Source organism: Artemia sp. Qi Xiang Cuo, chromosome 14, assembly GCF_049724085.1.
Source record: "Artemia sp. Qi Xiang Cuo chromosome 14, ASM4972408v1, whole genome shotgun sequence".
In the NCBI taxonomy this organism is placed as follows: Eukaryota; Metazoa; Arthropoda; class Branchiopoda; order Anostraca; family Artemiidae; genus Artemia; species Artemia sp. Qi Xiang Cuo.
In genome coordinates this window covers 24,263,646-24,288,378 of record NC_142807.1, presented here as the reverse complement: position 1 = coordinate 24,288,378, position 24,733 = coordinate 24,263,646, and the positions used below count along the sequence as shown (strand labels likewise).

The 24,733-nt window shown below is 34.7% G+C and overlaps 1 protein-coding gene across 2 annotated transcripts in view; it reads right to left on the bottom strand.

Annotated features, from left to right (window-relative positions):
• rictor (rapamycin-insensitive companion of Tor) overlaps positions 1-24,733 on the bottom strand; it is a 211,888-nt gene that overhangs the window by 96,224 nt on the left and 90,931 nt on the right. For both annotated transcript variants that reach the window (XM_089100085.1, XM_089100086.1), the window contains exon 14: positions 21,682-21,851. In XM_089100085.1, the coding sequence (XP_088956211.1) occupies positions 21,682-21,851 (170 nt within the window). The remainder of the gene's footprint in view (positions 1-21,681; positions 21,852-24,733) is intronic.

Below are 24,733 nucleotides of genomic sequence, written 5' to 3'. Positions count from 1 at the left end.
GCCCCAGGGCATAAATTATAACCCTTGCCCTTAGGGCTGTGGGGGGAGGGGTTGTCATCCTTAAATACATAATTTACAAGACGTTCAATTACGTTGAATAAAAAGGCTATCTACAAATTTTGATTGTGTGTGTTTGGGGAAAAGGTGGGCGTGAGAGGGGGGTTAGTTACGATCAAATCACTTTCGACTATTAAAAAGGGTACTATCCATTTGAATTTCAAATCGAAGGAGCCGTTTTTCAAGTTTCTACGACAAAAATTTCAATAAAAACCTTATATGCCACCAGGGCAAAACTTATAATCCTTGCCCTGAGGGTTGTGGGGGTGTGTCCTCATTAAAAATATATTTTCTATCTGGAAATCAACTACGTTGAACAAAATGGCTATCTCAAAATTTTTATTGGATGTTTTGGGGGAATGATGGGCGTGGGAGGGGGCTAGTTGCCCTCCAATCAGTTTCGACTATTAAAAAAGGCACTAGCCCTTTGAATTTCCAATCGAATGAGCTTTTTTTGAAGTTTCTACGACAACAAATTTTGATTGGATTTGTTTAGGGAAATGATGGGCGTGGGGTGAGCTAGTTGCCCTCCTATCGCTTTCGACTATTGAAAAGGGCAGTAGCCCTTTGAATTTCCAATCGAACGAGCCTTTTTGAAGTTTCTACGACAATGCCTTCTATAAAAACCGTATATGCCCCCAGGGCATAACTTAAAATCCTTGCCCTGAAGGTTGTGGGGGACTGTCCTCGTCAAAAACATATTTTCTATCCAGAAATCAACTACGCTGAACAAAGTGGCTATCTAAAAAATTTGATTGGATGTGTTTGGGGAAATATGGGCGTAGGGGGGTGGCTATTTGCCCTCCAATCACTTTCGACTATTAAAAAGGGGAACTAGCCCTTTGAATTTCAAATCGAGTGAGCCTTTTTCGACGTTTCTACGACAACGCCTTCTATAAAAACCTTAAATGCCCCCAGGGCATAACTTAAAAACCTTGCCCTGAGGGTTGTGGGGGAGTGTCCTCCTGAAAAACATATTTTCTATCTGGAAATCAACTACAATGAACAAAATGGATATCTCAAAATTTTGATTGGATGTGTTTGGGGGAATGATGGGCGTGGGAGGGGGCTATTTGCCCTCCAATCGCTTTCGACTGTTAAAAAGGACACTAGAACTCTCAATTTCTAATTGAATGAACCCCTTTTGAAGTTTCTACGACGAACCCTTCCATATGAAGTGCCCTTCTCTAAAGAAAAAAAAAAATAATACATAGTACATTGTGCCAACATTGTTCTTATATTCCGTCAGGGCATAACTTAGAACCCATGCACTGAGGGTTGTGAGAGAGTGTCCTCCTCAAAAACACATTTTCCATCAGGAAATCAACTACGCTGAACAAAATGGCTATCTCAAAATTTTGATTGGATGTGTTTGGGGAATGATGGGCGTGGGGGGGGGGGGGGCTAGTTGCCCTCCAATCAATTTCGACTATTAAAAAGGGCGCTAGCCACTCCAATTTCCAATCGTATGAGCCCTTTTCAAAGTTTTTACGACAACTCCTTCGATACGAAGTGCCCGACTGAAGAAGAAGACGAAAAAAAAAAAACACATTGTGCCCACATCGTTCTATACTTAGGAAGCGCTCGCGCGCTGCCTATGATTAAAAACTAATACTGGCAAACAAACAAGAGAATTCGTTTTCTGTTCCTATATTGTGGAGAAAATTAAAAAAAATAAATCAGGACTGCCAATTGTACATACTGGCAAGCCCTCCTTTTTGAAAATATTCTTGGTTTTTAACAGTCTAATTTTTCATCAAAATTAAATTTTAAAAGTATTCCAAGGCCCAAACGATTGGTATTAATTAACGAACAAACTATTATGTTAAATAATAAAATTAAATAAAAAAAGTTTTTAACTGAAAGTAAGCAACAAGATTAAAACTTAAAACGAACAGAAATGATTACGTATATGAGGAGGGTCGCTCCCTTGTCAATACCTCGCCCTTTACGCTAAAGTTCCAATTTTGTCCCAATTCTTTAATTAGAATAAATAGTTTCTTTAAAAGTACTAAAAAAAAACTTTAGCGTAAAGAGCGAGGTATTGATGAGGGGACGACCCCCCCCCCTCATATACAGTACAATTTCTGTTCGTTTTAAGTTTTAATGTTGCCCCTCCCTTTCAGCTGAAAAAACTTGTTTGTTTTTTTATTTAATCTCTGATCGTTTTTTAAATAATGCTGGGAAATCTGGATCCCCTTCCACGGAAAATTCCCCCATGGAAAGATCCTCCAAGGTACCCCCCCCCCCCGACCCTCCCACCAGAAAAATCTCCCTGAAAACGTCTGTATACTTCCCAATAACCAATACTATATGTAAACAATGGGCAACGTCCATAACTTACAGCCGTTCCCCCGGGGACTGGGTTGGGGTATGTCATCCTCAAAGATAGATAGTTATTAGATTTTTCGACTATGCTGAACAAAATGGCTATCTCAAAATTTTGATCGGCTGACTTTGGGAAAAAATGAGCGTGGGAGGGGGGTTAGTAGCCCACCAATATTTTTGATAACTTAAAAAGGGCAAAACAACTTTTGATTTCCGATCAAATGAGCCCTCTTCCGATCTTTTACGATCATTTGTTCGATATGGTCACCCCTGAGAAAAAAAACAACAACAAACAAACAAATAAAGACGCATCCGTCTTTCTTCTGGCAAAAAAAATCCAAAATTCCACATTTTTTTACATAGGAGCTTGAAACCTCTGCAGTACGGTTCTCCGGTATGCTGAATCTGATGGTATGATTTCATTAAGATCACTTAATGTTTTTGGAGTGTTTCCCCTCTTTTTCAAAAACTGGACAAATTTTTTCAGGCTCGTAACATTTGATGGGGTACCAGTAAATTGGATGAGTTTTAAATAATTTGAAAATTCAATTCTTTTGATGTATCTATTGTTATCAAGACTTTGTTTCTTAGAGTTTCGGTTACTATTGAGCCGCATCGCTCCTTACTTACAGTTTGGTTGAACCAAGAACTGTCTGATTACTTGCAGCTTCCTCTCCATCCCCTTCAATTATTAAAAAATGCATCTTTTTTATGCTGCTCAAAGGTCAAAGCCAAGTCAATGAGCTACAGTGCCTCAGAATCTATTAAATTTCACAGCATAGGAAACTTAGCTTTTAAATAGTTTTACAAAAACACCATGTATACAATTTTTTATTATAATACGAAAGCCACAAGGGTCCTGTTTCTAAACAAAATGAAAGTAGAAAAAATGAGATTAATGTCAAAAAATATATTTTTTAATCATTGCATGGGCCAATTCTGTGTAGCATTTCCATACAAATATACCTCTGAGTAGTTCTAATATTCATTTGACGATTCATTTCCACATTTTGAAGAGTTACTTTATATCCTTTTTTTTACCCAAACATTTTCATCCTTAGATCGCGCAGATATATATTTCAACAAAATGACATAAACCCCCCCCCCCCAATTAAATATGAAATTAAGTGTTATCTTTCAATATAAACTTCCTTAAGTACTTCCTTCTTACTCAAAGTGAAATAAAATCCATCCCACGGAAATCACCCTTAGTTCTTTGACTTTTAAGCACACTTTGAAACACGTGTAGTATTCTTGTCCCCATCATCCGTGACGTTATTTCAAAGGCCTTTAAGCTCCCCCAGGCCTTTAAAACCAGACGTTTTTAAACACAGAAGTAAAAAGAAGAAAATGGAATAGATCACTCAACCACTAATGCTAAATTTCCTTCCATTCCTTTGAGTTTTTGCCTAAGGGAAAATCATATCTAAGTACGCTTAGCCAGGGGTTTGGGGTGGGGTTAGCCTTCCCCCAGTAGTTCATGGCAATTTTGCCTGCTTAAGTTTTAAATCTATTTACTTGCATACAAATAAAGACGTTTTTGTCTTTAATCAGAGCCAACGCTATAGCGTTGCCTATAGTAAAGGCCATACGGCTCCAGTGTTTTTTATTTTTTTTTTTTCCAGAGGCACTTCATATGGAATAGGTCGTCGTAAAAACTTCAAAGGGGTCATTCGATTGGAAATCGAGATTTCGAGTGCCTTTATTAAGGGTCAAAAGTGACTGGAATGCAACGAACACCCCTTCCACGCCCACCATTTCCCCAAACACATCCGATCAAAATTTTGAGACAGCCATTTTGCTCTACGTAGTTGATTTCACCATAAAAATTATGTTTTTCAGGAGGACACTCCCCCAAAGCCCTCAGGGCAAGGGTTGTAAGTTATGCCCTGGGGGCATGCAAGCTTTTATAGAAAGCTTAGTCGTGGAAACTTAAAAAAGGGCTCATTCGATTGGAAATTCAAAGGGATAGTGCCTTTTTTAATAGTCGAAAGTGATTGGTGGGTAACTAACCCCCCTCTCACAACCACCTTTTCACCAAACACATCCAATCAAAATTTTGAGATAACCATTTTGTTCAACGTGATTGGAAATTCTAGAAATTAGGTCTCTGAGGACAACAACCCCCCCCCCCCCCAGCCCTCAGGGCAAGGGTTGTAAGTTATGTCCTGGGGGCATATAAGGTTTTTTATAGAATGCGTTGTCATAGGACTGCAAATAGGGCTCATTCGATTGGAAATTTAAATAGCTAGTGCCCTTTTTAATCATAGGCAGCGCGATAGCGCTGCCTAAGTAAAGAACGATGTGGGCACAATGTAATATTTATTTTTTTTTCATACCAGGGCACTTCGTATCGAAGGAGTTGTCGTAGAAACTTCGAAAAGGGCTCATTCAATTGGACATTGAAGTGGCTAGTGCCCTTTTTAATAGTCAAAAATGATGGGAGGGCAACCAGCCCTCCCCCCGCGCCTCTCCGTGCCCAAACCCCTCCCAGCCAAATTTTTATATAGGCATTTTGTTAAGCGTAGTAGATTTCCAGATAGAAAATATTTTTGAGAAGGACACTCCCCCACAATCCTCGGGGCAAAGGTTTTAAGTTATGCCCTGAGGGCATATAAGAACGATGTTGGCAATATGTAATATTTATTATTTTTTCCTTTGGAGGAGAATATATCGGACGAAAGGAGCAGTCGCAGAAACTTTAAAAAGGACTGATTCGATTGAAAATTGAAGTGCATTGTGGTCTTTTTAACGTTAAAAGTTGACTATAATCCGACTAACACCCCTTACACACCTCTCCTTTCTTGCAGCACATCCAATCAAAATTTTGAGATAAAAATTTTGTTCAGCATAGTTGATTTCCAGATATAAATTATGTTTTTGAGGAGGACACTCCTCCACAGCCTTCAGGACAAGGGTTGTAAGTAATGCCCTGGGGGCATATAAGGTTTTCATAGAAGGCGTTGTCGTAGAAACTTCAAAAAAGGCTAATTCGTATGGAAATTCAAAGGGCTAGTGCCCTTTTTAATAGCCGAAAGTGATGGGAGGGCAACTAACACCCCTCTTACGCCCACCTTTTCCCAAAATACATCCAATCAAAAGTTTGAGACAGCCATTTTATTCAACGTAGTTTTAAGTTCTGTAAATTAGGTCTTTGAGGAAAAGTTTTTTATAGAACGCGTTGTCGTAGAAACTTCAAAAAGGGCTCATTCGATTAGAAATTGAAATGGCTAGTTAGTCAAAAGTAATTGGAAGGCAACTAACACCCCTTCCACGCCCACCATTTCCCCCAACACATCCAATCAAAATTTTGAGATAGCCATTTTGTTCCAAGCAGTTAAAGTTCAGGAAATTATCCTTTTGAGCAGGACACTCCCCCTACCCTCTTCAGGGCAAGGGTTATAAGTTATGCCCTAGGGCGTATAAGTTTTATTGAAATCATTGTCGTAAAAACTTGAAAAAGGGCTCATTCGATTGGACATTCAAAGGTCTAGTGCCCTTTTTAATAGTCGAACATGATTTGAGGGCAACTAGCCCCCCTCTCTCGCCCACCTTTTCCCCAAACACATCCAATCAATAATTTTTAGATAGCCATTTTGTTCAGTGTTGCGGATTTCCAGATAGAAATTATGCTTTTGAGGAGGACACTTCCCCACAGCCCTCAGAACAAGGGTTGTAAATTATGCCCTGGGGGCATATAAGGTTTTTATTGAAACAGAAATTACAATATATAACCGAGTCAAACTCAAAACGAGCAGAAATTAACATAAGTTGGGTTCAAAACCCCTATGCCTTCCCATGATTTTCACTTTACTAAAAAAAATACAAATGAATGTGCATTGTCAGTTTAATATACATATACTGATATTTAGTAATCAAAATATTGATATTATTTGATTTATTAAAGTTGTAAAAGTGAAAACATTTATATTTTTTCAGTAAAGTTCAAATTATGTTCTGGCCTTGGGAAGACACAGTGGTTTTGAGCCCAACTTATGGTAATTTCTGCTCGTTTTGAGTTTGACTCGGTTATTTATTGTAATTTCTGTTTGTTTTGGGTTTCATTTATTTATCGAAGTTGATTTGTGGTAGTTTCACGCTTGGTAGATTATTTGATTCTATTTTTGCTCATTTTTTGTTAAATGGGGTTCTTTACTTTTCTTTAAAAAACTTATTTTGTGGAAAATTTTTTTTTAATTAATAGTAGAAAGTGATTGGAAGAGGCGCTTCATATGGAATAGGTCGTCGTAAAAACTTCCAAGGGGGCTCATTCGATTGTAAATCGAGATTTCTAGTGCCTTTATTGCATTTCCCCAGACACATCCAATCAAAATTTTGAGATAGCCATTTTATTCAACGTAGTTAAAAATTCTGGAAATTCTGTCTTTGAGCATGACACTCCCCTCCAAGGTCTTCAGGGCAAGGGTTATAAGTTATGCCCTGCGGGCATATATGGTTATTAGGGAAGGAATGCTCGTACAAACTGAATAGAGGGCTCATTTGATTGGAAAATGAAAGTCCTAGTTCACTTTTTAAGTGTTGAACTATATTGGAGGATAACCAGCCCCCCCCCACGCCCTTTCTTCCAAAAACATGCGATAAACATTTTGGGGCTTACATTTCTTCTACAACAGTTCAAAGAAAATATTACAAAATTCAAGGATGGACACAACCCACCAAGGCGCGGGGACAAGCATTGTAAGTTATGCCCTGGGGGCATATATGGTTCTTATGGAATGGATGTTCGTATAAACTTTAAAGAGGGCTTTTTTAATTGGAAATTGAAAGTTGTAGTTTAATTTTTAGGATTCAAGAAAGGTCGTAAGGCAACTAGCCCCCCTCCCTCCACGCCCTTTGTTTCCCAAACTCACCCAAAGAGAACGATGATATAGCCATTTTTTTTTAAAATAGTTCAAAGATCATATAAAGAAAACGGAGGGGTCGACACAGCCCCCCAGGGCCCGATGGCAGGCGTTGTAGGTTATGCCCTGGGAGAATATATGTTTCTTATGGAATGGATGCTCGTAAAAACTTCAGAGGGCTAATTTGGTTTGAAATTGAAAGTTCTAGTTCAGTTTTTGAGAGTCAAAAGAGATTGGAGGACAACTAGCCCCCCCCCCTCACGGGCCGGGGGCCGTGTCGAAACAACCCCCCAGGGCCCGGGGGCAGTCGTTGTAAGTTATACCCGGGGGCATATATGGTTCCCATGAAAGGGATACTCGTATAAACTTTAGAGGGCTCATTTGATCGGAAATTGAAAGTTCGAGTTAACTTTTTAATAGTCAAAAGAGATCCGAAAGCAACTAGCCCCCCCCCCCACCCACGGCTTCTTTTTCCAAACCCATCTGATGAAAATTTTGGGATAGACATTTTGTTGAAAAAAAAATAGTTCAAAGGTCGGATAAGAAAAACTCCGGAGTCAACAGAACCCCCCCGGGCCCGGAAGAAGGCGTTCTAAGTTACGCCCTAAGGGCATGTATGGTTCTTGTGAAAGGAATGCTCGTATAAACTTCATACAGGGCTCATTTGATTGGAAATTGAAAGTTCTATTTCACTTTTTAAGAGTCAAGAGATTTAAAGGCAACTACCCCCCCGCCCATGCTCTTTTCCCCCTAAACCCATCCGCTACAAATTTTGAGATAGCCAGTTTTTTTTTAATTGTTTAAAATTAGATAGCAAAAACTCCGGTGTCAACACAACCCCCCAGGGGGTAGGCGTTGTAAGTGTTGTCCTGGGGGCGTGTATGGTTCTTACGAAAGGGATGCTCGTATAAACTTCAGAGAGGACTCATTTGATTGGAAATTGAAAGTTCTAGTTCACTTTTTAAGAGTCAAAAGATATCCGGGGCCAACTAGAAACGCCCCTCCTCCCACGCACACCCTTTCTCCCCAAGCCTATTCGATAAAATTTTTAAAATAGCCATTTCATTCAAAATAATTCAAATGTCAGATAAGAAAAACTCCTGTGTCGACACAACCCCCCATGGCCCGGAGGCAGGAGTTGTAAATAATGCTCTGGAGGTATATGTAGTTTTTATAGAAGGGATGCTTGTATAAACTTTGGAAAAGGTTCATTTGACCGGAAAGTGACTGTTCTCGTTCACTTTTTAAGAGTCAAAGAGATTGGAGGGCCACTAGTCCCCCCTCCACGCCCTAAATGCATCAGATTAAAAATTTTGAGATAGACATTTTGTTAAAAATAGTTCAAAGTTCAGATAACAAGAACTCCGGTGTCGACACAGCCCCAAAGGGCCCGGGGGTAGGCGTTGTAAGTTATGCCATGGGGTCACATATGGTTGTTATGGAAAGGATGCTCGTATAAACTTAATAGAGGGCTCATTTGATTGGAAATTGAAACTTGTAATTCACTTTTTAAGAGTAAAAAGTGATTGAAGGGTAGCTAGCCTCCCCCCACATTCCATTTATTTTTTCCCAGATACACTTCATATAGAAAGAGTCATCGGATAAACTCCAAAGGGGGGTCACTTCAAAGGGAGGAAAATTTTTTCGCTTTGTCGTTGTCGATTTGACAGCAGTTTTGGTACTTCGATGAAGATTTGATTTTTTTTTTTTAAGTTTGATTTTGAAATAAGGAATTTTTAAAAAACTTGAAACTTTTTGCAATCAAAAACGAACAAAAATTAATTAAAAAAAACTTCCGAACAATAAGTTTTTCCCTGGCCATGGAGCCTTTCGAGGGGGATTAGGAGTGTTGTGGTTGGATTGTATGTATTGATTGGATTTTTCAATGTAGGCCTATTTTAATGTTTTTCTATTGATTTAGTGTTTGATTTAAACGGTATGTATTCCCCTCTATTACAGGCCTAGGAGCCTTTGGGGGATTAGCACAATGTGTTTTCTTGTATGATTAATTGATTATAAATAAATCTTATCTTATCTTATCAAAGGTCATTTTAAACTTAAGCTCAACAGATACAAATACCTGTTAAAGTTCTAACTGAAAACGACCAAAAATTACTATTAAAGAATAAATGAAACCCAAAACGAACAGAAACTAAATAAACAATCATATAAAAAAAAATACAACAAGTAATAATTTAAATGAACAAATAGATCCAAAAGCGAGTAATGCTTAGATTGAATATGAAAATCAAACTTTAAACGAAAAAACATACTTTGCTATTGAAGTATAAATGAAACTTAAAACGAACAGAATTAAATAAACAACCAATGCAAACAAACATACAATAGATATTAACGTAAATGAATAAACAAATCTTACAACGAGTGAAACTTAAATTGAATATGCTAATCAAGCTTGAAACGAACAAAAATCACTACAAACAAGAGTTTGGGTATCGCCTCCTTCTGTTACTGTAAAAGTCTAACACCTATTTGCGTCATTGGCACTTTACTGAAAACTATATGCGTCTTGAGCAGTCTTGGAAATTATAAACAACATCAAATTGAATATTTGATATATAATAATATTAGTTGTTGAAAGATACATCAGTTCAAGAATTTATTTCACCCTAATTTTATTTTTATTTTTAATGCTTTTATTTTAATTTTTTTATACAAATAAACTTATTGTTCGGAATTTTTTTTTTAATTAGTCAGAGGCAACGCTGTAGCGTTGCCTATAGTAAAGGCCATACGGCTCCAATGTATTTTTTTTTTTTTTTCCAGAGGCCCTTCATATGGAAGGGGTCATCTTAGAAGCTTCAAATGGGGCCCATTTGATTGGAAATCAAGAGTTCTAGTGCCTTTTAATAGTAAAAAATGATTGAAGGGCAACTAGCCCCCCCCTCCCATGCCCATCATTCCCCCAAACACATCCAATCAAAATTTTGAGATAGCAAATTTGTTCAGCGTAGTTGATTTCCAGATAGAAAATATATTTTGAGGAGGATCCCTCAGGGCAAAACCCTCAGGGCAAGGGTTTTAAGTTATGCCCTGGGGGCATATAAGGTTTTTATAGAAGGCGTTGTCGTAGAAACTTCAAAACAGGCTCATTCGATTGGAAATTAAAGAGCTAGTGCCCTTTTTAATAGTCGAAAGTGATTGGAGTGTAACTAGTCCCCCCCCCCCACGCCCATCATTTCCCCAAACACATCCAGTCGAAATTTTGAGATAGCCATTTTGTTCACCGTAGTTGATTTCCAGATAGAGAATATATTTTTGAGGAGGACACTCCCCCACAACTCTCAGGACAAGGATTTTAAGTTATGTTCTGGGGGCATATAAGGTTTTTTATAGAAGGCGTTGTCGTAGAATCTTCATAACAGGCTCATTCGATTCTAAATTTCATAGGGCTGCTGCCCTTTTTAATAGTCGAAAATGATTGGACGGCAACTAACCCCCTCCCCACGCCCGTCATTCCCCCAAACACATACAATCAAAATTTTGAGTTAGCCATTTTGATGAGCGTAGTTGATTTCCAAATAGAAAATATATTTTTGAGGAAAAAACTCCCTCACAACCCTCAGGGCAAGGGTTTTAAGTTATGCCCTGGGGGCATATAAGGTTTTTATAGAAAGCGTTGTCGTAGAAACTTCAAGACAAGCTCATTCGTTGGAAATTAAAGGGCTAGTGTCCATTTTAATAGTCGTTAGTGATTGGAGTGTAACTAGCCCCCTTCCCCCCCCCCGCGCCCATCATTTCCCCAAACACATCCAATCAAAATTTTGAGATAGCCATTTTGTTCAGCGTAGTTGATTTCCTGATAGACATTATATTTTTGAGGAGGTTAATCCCCTACAATCCTCAGGGCAAGGGTTTTAAGTTATGCCCTGGGGGCATATAAGGTTTTTATAGAAGGTGTTGTCGTAGAAACTTCAAAACAGGCTCATTCAATTTGAACTTAAAGGGCTTGTGCCCTTTTTAATAGTCGAAAGTGATTGGAGTGCAACTAGCCCCCCTCCCCCAACGCCCATCATTTCCCCAAACACATCCAATCAAAATTTTGAGATAGCCATTTTGTTCGGCGTAGTTGATTTCCAGATAGAAAATATGTTTTTGAGGAGGACACTCCTCCAGAACCTTCAGGGCAAGGGTTTTAAGATATGCCCTGGGGGCATATAAGGTTTTTATAGAAGACGTTGTCGTAGAAACTTCAAAACAGGCTCATTCAATTGGAAATTCAAAGGTATAGTGCCCTTTTTAATAGTCGAAAGTCATTGGAGTGCAACTCGCCCCCCCCCCCCACCCCCATCATTCACCCAAACACATCCAATAAAAATTTTTAGATAGCCATTTTGTTCAGCGTAGTTCATTTTCAGATAGAATACATGTTTTTGAGGATGAAACTTGCCCACAACCCTCAGAGCAAGGGTTTTAAGTTATGCCTTGGGGGCATACTAGGTTTTTTTAGATGGAGTTGTCGTAGAAACTTCAAAAAAGGCTCATTCGATTGGAAATTCAAAGGGATAGTGCCCTTTTTAATAGACAAAAGTGATTGTAGGGCAACTAGCAACCCCCCCACCCCCACGCCCATCATTCCCCCAAACACATCCAAAAAAAATTTTGAGATAGCCATTTTTGTTCAGCGTAGTTGATTTTCAGATTGAAAATATATATTTGAGGAGGACACTCTCCCACAACCCTCAGGGCAAGAGTTTAAAGTTATGCCCCTGGGTCATATAAGGTTTGTATAGAATGAGCCGTTGTAGAAACTTCAAAAAAGATTTAATTGAATGGCAATTAAAGGGCTTGTGCACTTTATAATAGTCGAAAGTGATTGGAGTTAAACTAGCCCCCCACGCCCATTTTTTCCCCAAACACACCCAGGAACATTTTGAAAATAGCCATTTTTGTTCAGTTTAGTTGATTTCAAGATAGAAAATATGTTTTTGAGGAGGACAATCCCCCACAACCCTCAGGGCAATGGTCGTAACTTATACCCTGGGGGTACACAGAGTTTTTCCCGAAGGCGTTGTCGCAAGAACTTCAAATAAGTCTCATTCGATTGAAAATTCTGAGGGATAGTGCCCTTTTTAATAGTCAAAAGTGACTGGAGGGCAAATAACCCCCCCTCTCATGCCCTACTATTCCCCGAACACATCCAATCAAAATTTTAAGAGTCATTTTATTAAACGTAGTTTTAAGTTCTGGAAATTAGGTCTTTGAGGATTAAAACTCCCCCAAAGCCCTCAGGGCAAGGGTTGTAATTTAAGGATTCTCCGAATCCTTCATATTATTTCTTATGGAAGGGATGCTCGTATAAACTTTAGAGAGGGCTCATTTGATTGAAAATTGAAAGTTCTTGTTCACTTTTTAAGAGTCAAAAGAGATTGAAGAGCAATTAGCCCTTCTCCCTCCTCCACGCCCTAAATGCATCAGATAAAAATTTTGAGATAGACATTTTGTTAAAATAGTTCAAAGTTCTGATAACTAAAAACTCCGGTGTCGACACAGCCCACCAGGGCCCAGGGGTAGGCGTTGTAAGTTATGCCCTGGGGCATAACTTATTAAGGGAAGAACACTTATTAATGGGAAGGGGTTTTGTATGGGAAGAACACATAGGAAATCTATTATAATTATCCAATTATAAGGTTAAAATACATAGTCTGTGATAGATGCAAAATTGCTTTGGCACACAAATTCCTATTAAGGTCAATTCCAAACAGTCATGATCCCTTTGTGTCAGCAAGTGAAATGGTCAAAACCCCCTTATTGGAGCTATTTTTTCAATCCATTCATTTTTGTCAATCGCTGTCCACAAGTTATGCAAGCTGTCTATTGTTCATATATAAGGTTTTTATGAAAGAGGTAATCGTATAGACTTTGAAAAAATCTTAATTCGATTTAAATTGAAAGTTATATATCCGTTTTTTAAAGTCAAGAATAATCGGACAGTACGCAACCCCCCCCCCCATTCCATAAAAACTTGAAACTTTTTGCAATCAAAAACGAACAAAAATTAATTAAAAAAAAAAACTTTCCGAAAAATAAGTTTTCCAAAGCAAAAGTAAAGGCCATTTTAAACTTAAGATATGGAGATAAAAATACATTTTAAAATTCAAAATAAAAACTAACAGAAATTACTATTAAAGAATAAATGAAAACCAGAACGAACAGAAATTAAACAAACAATCATAGCAAAAAACATAAAACAATTAATAATATAATTGAATAAATAGATCTTAAAGCGAGTAATGCTTGGATTGAATATGAAAATCAAGCTTAAAACGAAAACGAATATTTTGCTATTAAAGTATAAATGAAACTTAAAACAAACGGAAATTAAATAAACAATCAATGCGAACAAACATAAAATACATATTAATGTAAATGAATAAATAAATCTTAAAACGAGTGAAGCTTAAATTGAATATGCAAATCAAGTTTGAATCGAATTAAAATAAATACAAACAAGAGTTTGGGTATCGTCTCACTGCAGAAGCCTAAAACCTGCTGCGTCATTGGCGCTTTACTGAAAACGAATTATATTACAAATGTTTTCTTTTGTACTGAATATTGAAAATGAATATTAAAATTACAGTAAAATTTTGAGTGATGACTGATGAGCTTTTAGAAATTAATATCATTATGCCTCAAATATTGAGTTTAATTTATTAGTTCTTTTGAAGGATGATCAATACAAATGTAGTTTTACCACAAGCAAAATATGGATGCTGCCTCAATTTTTAATTGTAAAAGATTAAGACATTTTGAGTCTGTTGCATTGCACTTAAAACAAATTACACGTATATTGAAACTCTATTCTTTTCTAGTTCTTACAGCATTGAAAATAAAAATAAAAATTACAGTGAAAAAAAACCTTGAACTGATTGATCTTTCAACAATTAATATCATTATATATTTAATATTCAATATGATTTTGTTTATACTTTCCAAGACTGTTCAAGACTCATATAGTTTTGCCATTTTTTTTAACTCTGCCATTTTTTGTAACTAGTCGTGTTAATTTGTTATGAAAACATTCTATGGCTTCTAGGCATTTCTATTTGAGCGGAAAACTACGCCTCAAACTTTGGGGAACATGCATTTTCTTGCATGAAACACCAAAATATAATAAAATGTCAAGTTTCGGAGTGTTCCACAACTCGCAAGCAAGTGTCATTGGTATTTTTGAATCCGCATGGTCAATTTAGGGGGTGGAGGGTAGGCTAATTCTCGTAGCAGCCCCATTCCGTCGTGGTATGGTTCACATTTTCCACACCTGGCGTCCAAACTATCATATAATCTACAAAGCATACAACTACCCCAAATCAGTATCAATAAATAAATGAAACCCAAAACGAACAAAAATTAAAATAAACATTCGAGTCAAACTCAAAACGAGCATAGATTAATGTGAGTAGGGTTCAAAGCCCCTATGCTTTCTAAAAGCCTTTCTATGCTTTCTAAATATAATTTGTACTTTACTGAAAAAAAAATCAAATAAGTCTACCGAAAAAAAATGTGCATCTCCAATTTAATATACATTGGCTTATAATTATTTTCACCAATCTTCATTAATGCCCTGCTTTTTAATGTTACACAAATAGGAACAATCAAACTTATTATTTCCAGTAAGGCGTCAGTTCTGCTGCAGGTTTTCGGTTCTTATGGTGAGGCGATATCCGAATTCGTGTTTGTAGTTGTTTTTATTCGATTCAAACTTGATTTGTATATTCAATTTAAGTTTCACTCGTTTTAAGATTTATTTATTCATTTACATTAATATACATTGTATGTTTGTTCGCATTGATTGTTTATTTAATTTCTGTTCGTTTTAAGTTTCATTTATACTTTAATAGTAATCTATTTGTTTTCGTTTTAAGCTTTATTTTCATATTCAATCAAAGCATTACTCGCTTCAAGATCTATTTATTCATTTATATTATTACTTGTTGTATGTTTTTCGCTATGATTGTTTATTTAATTTCTGTTCGTTTTGGGTTTCATTTATTCTTTAATAGTACTTTCTGGTCGTTTTGAGTTTGAATTTTAACAGGTATTTGTATCTCCTGAGCTTAAGTTTAATATGGCCTTTCCTTTTTTTTGAGAAACTAATTTTTCGGAAAGTGTTTTTAATTAATGTTAGATAAAGACGCGCCGAGATAGGTCTTGACATTATTTTGCAATCACACTGAGGAGCATAGGAAATGACCGTGCTTGCTTTTAATTGTTACACTCAGTAGCACTTAATCATAAGTCAAATCAGGTTCAAAGCAGTTTTTTGTTACAGAAAATAACACACAACGAAACTATATTATTTCCCCAGATCCTTTGAAAACATTTCTATGATTGCCTTCGTCTCCCAAAGGAATTTCAGAGAACCTTTTTTAGTGCTGTTTATTGTATTTCTTAAGCCCCTTTGTGTTTTTGTCCCATTTCAGACATCTGAGCTATCAAATTGCTAAATTAATTAGTTCCATATAAAAAAGATAATAGAAGAAAAACGACGTAAGTGCCAAAGAAGGCACTTTATTTGTTTTGGTTATTCATGAAACTATCCGACAGAAACAAAATAAGGGTTCTTGTATTAAGTATTTGTCGTGTTTTTTTTTTTGTTTTTTTTTATGGGTTTGGGCAAAGGAAACGTGAATGAGCACAGATTTAATCAAATTTACATATAAAGAAAATTATGGCACAATGTTTTGACAATTCGGATATTTGATATTCGTGTCATTTCATATTGAAATAAAAAGTTAAGAGTAAATTAAGTGCTCTGACATAAACACAGAATAAAACAAATAAATCGATTTTGCTCGTGGAACACTATATTTTATTCTCTAGTCAGCATTCTTGTTAAGCACCATTTGACTTCCAAATGACAAAATCTTACTTGACAACTATATAAGGAACAATGGAGAAATTTCTCATAACTTGTTATAACCTAGAGACTAACATCACCCGGAATAGATCATAAAATGTTATGCTCCTATTTCCGTAAAAAGGACTAAAAAGAGATGAATATCCAGATTTTTTTTTTCAGACAACAATAAAACGCTCCATTTCTTTCATAAGGAACATCAGCAATGGAAAACCACTCTTCTATTGTCATATTTCATCGTTACAGACCAATTCATAGACATTGAATGAGTGAACACACCAAATAGATTGGAAATAACAATTTTATTTAGCTCCGTTCATTCAAATGCCCGTTACTAAAGCCATTTGGTTAACTTTACATTTTCACGGTTCAGCATTAATTGGATCGAGCCCGAGTTTTTTTGTTTTTCTTTTTACATTCTTCATGGTTTCAGGCTCCTGATCTTACTGGGGTTGATAGTGATTTAGGCGGATTGCCTTTTAAAAACATCATTTTGATTTTACTGTCATTTAAGCCCGCTCCTAAAAAGGCAAGACTTATTTTAAAGCTATTTTAATGTTATTTTAAATATAAATATTAAAAAATATATATAAATTTTATAAAATATAAATTTAAATATAAATTAAAAATATAAATATAAATTTTAAATAAAATATATTGTATATATTTTAAAGCTATTTTAAAGAGGTGCTCGGGGATATTTGATGACAATGTGGTTCGTTCTTTACCAGGACTTGCTAAGAAAAAGCCGAAGTCTCTTTCCTGAATGTAACGTATATTTAATTAAAAAACCAATTTTTACAACTGATTCCTTGGCAAGATGGTAACCTTGACAAGAAAATTGAGCATCGGGAAGTTTTAGTTCTTCAGCAGGTTTTGTGGGCATCCAAAATTCCGAAATCTCAGTGCTTTCATTTAAAAAACACCAATTTTGCGCATGGTCAGGGGGCCCTTCGACATAAGGGTCCAGTAAAGCTGATATACTAGGCTATCGAGCTGATACGTCCAGCTCTTTAGTTAAAAAGTTAGTATCAACTATGCTGCAAGATAACGAAGAAAAAAGTAAGCAAAAGAGATCTAATGTATATCGTTTATCTATATTAGAAGAGCCAATAGGAATCAAGATATAAACAAGACTTTCTCTATATGTCGTCAGCAGGATTTTTTTTCCAAGTGGCTTCATAAAATGTTCCACGCGTCTTTTCTATATTTTTATGTTCTGGGAAGTTGATGATGTCAGAATTGTACTATTACAAACAAATATGATAGTATAAACTGAATATGTAACCCGAGTAAATCACATTGAGTTTTTCAATTCAAGGTAATAACAATCAAGTTGCTTCAGATCCAGGACAGTTTCTCTAGTAGATTTATTTCACCAATAAAAAAATTAAGACTAGGGATCTTGTCCCATTTTTGTACATCTTATCATTACTGGCTAGTTGGGTTTAATCTTAATTAACTTAAGTACCAAAAATAATGAAATCTGAATGTTTGAATTAGTTTAGTGCATACTTCAACAGCCATATGTATCCAACAATATTAGAAAAAACTGGGAATTCGATTTTTAATGAATGTGTAGTTATGTAGGTTTTAGTAGTACCTCACACCAAAAAAAAAAAAAAAAGAACAAAGAAATGTAAGTGAAAATTAGCAAAAACAAGCTAGAAACGTCAGACACAAATATCTTAAAAAAGTGTAGCTTCCCTTCGAGGTGTAGCTGTCTTTAGGAATCAACAGATTGCTGTTTTCAAACTTTTACACAGAAAAGTGTTGTCAAATTAAACTAAAGTTGTTTATGAAACTAATTAATTAATTAGTTGTCTTTAGGAATCAACATATTACGATTTCAAACTTTTACAGATAAAAGTGCTGTCAAATTAAACTAATTAATTTTATTATGTAGCTGTCTTTTTAACTTATTATGTAGTTGTTTATGAAACTAATTAATTATTTAGTTGTCTTTTGGAATCAGCAGATTGCTATGTTCACACTTTTACAGGGAAAAGTATTGCCAAATTAAACTAATTAATTTAATGATGTAGCTGTCTTTTTAATTTATTATGTAGTTGTTTATGAAACTAATTAATTATGTAGTTGTCTTTGGGAATCAACAGATTGCTATGATCACACTTTTACAGAGAAAAGTGTTGTCAAATTAAACTAATTAATTTTATTATGTAGCTGTCTTTTTAATTTATTATGTAGCTGTATATGAAACCAATTAATTATGTAGTTGTCTTTGGGAATCAACAGATTGCTATGATCAAACTTTTACAGAGAAAAGTGTTGTCAAATTAAACTAATTAATTTTATTATGTAGCTGTCTTTTTAATTTATTATGTAGTTGTTTATGAAACTAATTAATTATGTAGTTGTCTTTGGGAATCAACAGATTGCTATGATCACACTTTTACAGAGAAAAGTGTTGTCAAATTAAACTAATTAATTTAATTATGTAGCTGTCTTTTTAATTTATTATGTAGTTGTTTATGAAACTAATTAATTATGTAGTTGTCTTTGGGAATCAACAGATTGCTATGATCACACTTTTACAGAGAAAAGTGTTGTCAAATTAAAATAATTAATTTTATTATGTAGCTGTCTATTTAATTTATTATGTAGCTGTATATGAAACCAATTAATTATGTAGTTGTCTTTGGGAATCAACAGATTGCTATGATCACACTTTTACAGAGAAAAGTGTTGTCAAATTAAACTAATTAATTTTATTATGTAGCTGTCTTTTTAATTTATTATGTAGTTGTTTATGAAACTAATTAATTATGTAGTTGTCTTTGGGAATCAACAGATTGCTATGATCACACTTTTACAGAGAAAAGTGTTGTCAAATTAAACTAATTAATTTTATTATGTAGCTGTCTTTTTAATTTATTATGTAGCTGTATATGAAACCAATTAATTATGTAGTTGTCTTTGGGAATCAACAGATTGCTATGATCACACTTTTACAGAGAAAAGTGTTGTCAAATTAAACTAATTAATTTTATTATGTAGCTGTCTTTTTAATTTATTATGTAGCTGTATATGAAACCAATTAATTATGTAGTTGTCTTTAGGAATCAACAAATTGCTATTTTCAAATTTTTACAGAGAAAAGTGCTGTCAAATTAAACTAATTAATTTTATTTTGTAGCTGTCTTTTTAATTTATTATGTAGCTGTATATGAAACTAATTAATTATGTAGTTGTCTTTAGGAATCAACAAATTGCTATTTTCAAATTTTTACAGAGAAAAGTGCTGTCAAATTAAACTAATTAATTTTATTTTGTAGCTGTCTTTTTAATTTATTATCTAGTTGTTTATGGAACTAATTAATAATGTAGTTGTCTTTGGGAATCAACAGATTGCTATGATCACACTTTTACAGAGAAAAGTGTTGTCAAATTAAACTAATTAATTTTATTACGTAGCTGTCTTTTTAATTTATTATGTAGCTGTATATGAAACCAATTAATTATTTAGTTGTCTTTAGGAATCAACAAATTGCTATTTTCAAATTTTTACAGAGAAAAGTGCTGTCAAATTAAACTAATTAATTTTATTTTGTAGCTGTCTTTTTATTTTATTATGTAGCTGTATATGAAACCAATTAATTATGTAGTTGTCTTTAGGAATCAACAAATTGCTATTTTCAAATTTTTACAGAGAAAAGTGCTGTCAAATTAAACTAATTAATTTTATTTTGTAGCTGTCTTTTTAATTTATTATGTAGATGTATATGAAACCAATTAATTATGTAGTTGTCTTTAGGAATCAACAAATTGCTATTTTCAAATTTTTACAGAGAAAAGTGCTGTCAAATTAAACTAATTAATTTTATTTTGTAGCTGTCTTTTTAATTTATTATGTAGTTGTTTATGAAACTAATTAATTATGTAGTTGTCTTTGGGAATCAACAGATTGCTATGATCACACTTTTACAGAGAAAAGTGTTGTCAAATTAAACTAATTAATTTTATTATGTAGCTGTCTTTTTAATTTATTATGTAGCTGTATATGAAACCAATTAATTATGTAGTTGTCTTTAGGAATCAACAAATTGCTATTTTCAAATTTTTACAGAGAAAAGTGCTCTCAAATTAAACTAATTAATTTTATTTTGTAGCTGTCTTTTTAATTTATTATGTAGTTGTTTATGGAACTAATTAATAATGTAGTTGTCTTTAGGAATCAACAGATTGCTATTTCCGAACTTTGACAGAGAAAAGTGCTGTCAAATTAAACTAATTAATTTTATTATTAAGCTGTCTTTTTAATTTATTATGTAGTTGTTTATGAAACTAATTAATTATGTAGTTGTCTTTAGGAATCAACAGATTGCTATGTTCACACTTTTACAGAGAAAAGTGTTCTCAAATTAAAATGATAAATTTTATTATGTAGCTGTCTTTTTAATTTATTATTTAGTTGTCTTTAGGAATCAACAGATTGCTATGTTCACACTTTTACAGAGAAAAGTGCTGTCAAATTAAACTAATTAATTTTATTATGTAACTGTCTTTTTAATTTTATTATGTAACTGTCTTTTTAATTTATTATGTAGTTGTTTATGAAACTAATTAATTATGTAGTTGTCTTTAGGAATCAACAGATTGCTATGTTCACAATTTTACAGAGAAAAGTTTTGTCAAATTAAACTAATCAATTTTATTATGTAGCTACGCTTACATAAGGGATGCTTCAACCGGTAACTTATGCACTGCCAAGAAGATAAAACTTCAAACAAAATAACGCTGCTGGTATAAATCAGAGCTAACAGATATCACCAAGGCCGTATGTATAGAATAGAACTTTATTTTAAAAATTTCTTCCACAGCATGTTTGCCGAATTTGAATTTTACGTCCAAAGAAAATCACCTATGAATGAGGGGATGGTCTAAACTATTCCCCAACCTCCTCCTTAATCCAAGACCTTCTGTATAAAGGTTTTAGAATATTTCAATCAAAATCGTATTAACACATCTTGAAACCAACCCCACCAGACATCTTATTCGGGGAAGGGGAAGGGAGTCCAAAAAATGACTTGGACAAAATGCTAGGCCTTTCACATTTTCCTATACCAATTTACAAGTAGGCATAACTTTTGGGATTTGGGGACAAAATCCCTCAATCCTCTCCCTCCCCAAAACAGGAACCAAATTGTCAGTCTTCCAGATGGGACAGGGAGTCATCATTTATTATGTCCAAACCTAAAGGGTAGAACTAGCTTCATAACCCCTTTCCGATAAGTTACACACCAGAAACTCCCATTAAGATAAGTCCAAACCCCCCCCCCCCCCCCTGTCCCCGGGTTTTTTTTACAATAAAGTACTAAATTACATGCAAATACAGACATTAAGGGTAAAAAAAACATCCTTTGAAGCAGAAGACCCCGCCTCAATTTCACTGAAAAATCCTTCAAATCCCACCCTTCTCAAGTTTTAGCTTTGTGCGTCTATTTATAAAAAAATGAATTAGTTTAAGACTATACTAAGAAAAATAGTAATGTAAGAGCATTTAAACTACATTTTTACTAATACCCCGCCTACCTTTCATTTTCAGTAGTATTCCATCTTTCGATTTCGGCTTTGAGGAAGCCTGATTGCTGTAAATATCGAAGACCATTAGGATTTGAGAGAAAGCGAACCAGCAGTGAAGCATATTTTTCGCTTTCAGCAGATAATGTGTGATGAAACTCCATTACTGTTGTTAAAAATTCCTGTAAGAAGAGAGCTTTAGCATCAAACCCAAGAATCGTTAGCATTTCTATTTTAATACATACAACAGTCTATGTTAAGAATTGTCCTATCAAATTACTTAACTTATCACAGAATATAGTATCATCATGTAACTCTTATTAGTCATAATAGTGGCAAAAGCGGAGTCGTGTTTGAAGAAGTGAGTCGACGATTTATCTTTCACAAAATGGCTAAGTAGTTAGCTACGGTACAGAGCCATAGCCTTTAAAAGTAAAACAAAACAGCATATGTATTAGAAACAATAGATAATGTTCTAGTAGTTTTATCCTCTTAATTACTTAATGTTACTTTACTTAATGTTAGTATTTAACTTATCAACTTATTTACCTCTTTAACTTAATATGTCTTAATTACTATCCTACTATTATACCGTCTTTTATTTATTAGTTGTACTGTTATCAGGTGTCATTGAAGGAATAGTTCATTTGTCTATTGTTTTGGTTGTTTCTGTTTTTTTTTTTTTTTTTTTTTTTTTTTTTTTTTTTTTTTAAGAAGGTACGACGGTTCTATTAGAGATTGCGATAGTCTTTGAAATAAATAGTATCTTTTGTACCATGTTTACCCACTAAAACAACTTTTATTCTAATCGCACCTTTGATTTTCCAATTATTTCGGATACTACTTATTTACCAAGGACCTATCTTTCTACCCAATTATATTTTGCGTCTGCAAGCATAAAATTCTTATTTTAGCGGATTTTTAATTCCATTCCTGATATCTCTATTTTCTTATATAATTTATTTTTTTAGCATATTTTTCGTCAATGCTTCCTACATAATTTACCATACTCACTATTGCCCACTATAGCTACAGAATTTTACCTTTTTTCCATAGATTAAGCCGAACTATCGTTTCAATCCAATGTTTACAATACTTACTGGATACCTAATTCAATTTAAGCTTTTCTCCGAATCTTCGGCATGAGTTTTTTTTTCCTATGGTGAAATCTGGTATTTGTACAAGTTCTGTTTGACGAGCTTTATGCGGATCTCGGTAGCTAATGTTTGCTTTTACTGGCGATAAATGGAAATACCTTGATTTGAATCAACACTGCAAATTGTTTCATAAGTCTTTTCGAATCTAAGTTTGCCTTGAGCAAACGAGTAAGTTTAAACTGATATTTCCAGGACTGAGTAAAAAAAAAGTGATTCTAAAAACGAATCTAAAGCCTGATCTTTTCGATACTCTGATATAATGATTCTTTCAAAATAACAAAAAAACTAATATTTAGACGTAAATTGCTTTTTTGGTACTTTCACTGAAGAAACAGAAAAAAGTACAGCGACATTGCCCCCCAACGCAAAAAAAAAATAAATAAAATATAATTTTTTTTGGTGAAAAATTTAAAGCAAAATTTTCAATTTAAGATCTAGGTTATTCAGGCACTAAAAAGACAAAGTGTCTCGAAAACATTTTCAATTTAAACTACTTTCAATTCAATGATGGGCAGTGGCTATTGACTACTGATTACAGGCAGCAGCGTAACGTGGATTCCATTTAAGACGTGGCCAGGCTCATTTTTTTGTGTGTGTGCGGGGGGGGGGGGGGGTGAATTCTAGTCTGAGAAGGTGTCTTTTGTAGTCATTACATAACCAAAAAGTGTTTGTCACACTTTGGACATCGCCGGCGCCTTCATCCCCTGAAGTAACTAAGGGACCCAATACTGACCCAACCACAAAACGTGGAAAAATTTCAAGCATGCTATGAATTATAATACCTTTTTTTAATAGTTGGATCCATCACACACACAAAAAGGCTATGACTCCATCTAGAACAGAACCATGATTACACGACTGCCTTTAATTAAGGGAAGACCACAGGCTAAAGGAGTCAAAAATAGAGACTTTAGGGACATTTTTGGTGGATATAAAGACCTTCCTGATATAGAAAAGAGAGCAAGGGACCTGCTCCAACTGGTGTTTACCGCACAAATGACACAATCTACATTATGCTTGATATCTATACAAAACTCTCAGAAATCTGAAACTAAACGACTACCCCATCCTCTTTCAAAGATATAAAGATAATACCAAGTGGATTAAACCGCTTAGCTTGCCATGTGGATCTTTTCAGGTTTTTTTTTTCTTGATTTTCAACTGCAAAGGCACAAAAATTGAAAAAAAGCAAGTTAATGACCAGACAATCATCACTAGACCACAATATTTCAAAATCATTTTTATTTTCTTGTTTTTCTTCTTGCAACCTTCTTCAGAAATGCAGTTACCAGCAACTTCTTTTTACCTGTACAAGCACCCGAGTACTCTCAGTAGCTGCCAATTCCCTTTTCTGTTTGGTGTGCAACAAAAGTGATCCCTCTAGCATGGTTTGGAAGAGCTGATTTTCAACCAGTTCCTTCTTCTCAATGATCTTATTAAGCCGACTTCTGGGTTCTTCGTCAGTAGCTCACTCCTTGGATCCAGCACTTCTTTTTTGAAACACAATTACTTTTCAAGAGCCACTATTGTTTGCTCGTTGGGATATAATTCAGAAAGCATTTACTTTAATTTTTCTGTCAGCTTTCTTTGTTCTTCTTCACTCTTTCTTTTCAGCTCTCTCGGATGCTCAAGATTAGTTTTATAGCTTTTTGGTGAAGGTAACCAACACTTTGTCATGTTCTGGGCTCTCTCCCAAATCTATACAGACTGTCAATTGGAAACAGCCAAGCATCCGATGTTTGCTCACTCACTGATATCCTCTATTAGCTGGGAATCAGCGTTGCCTACGCTTTTAATAAACCGCACCATGTTTCCGACTAAAATTGTACAGCAAGAGATTAATTTGTACCATCTGAACAGCAGGTTGAAAATTTGCCATAAAACACGAAAATTTTCGACAAACTAAA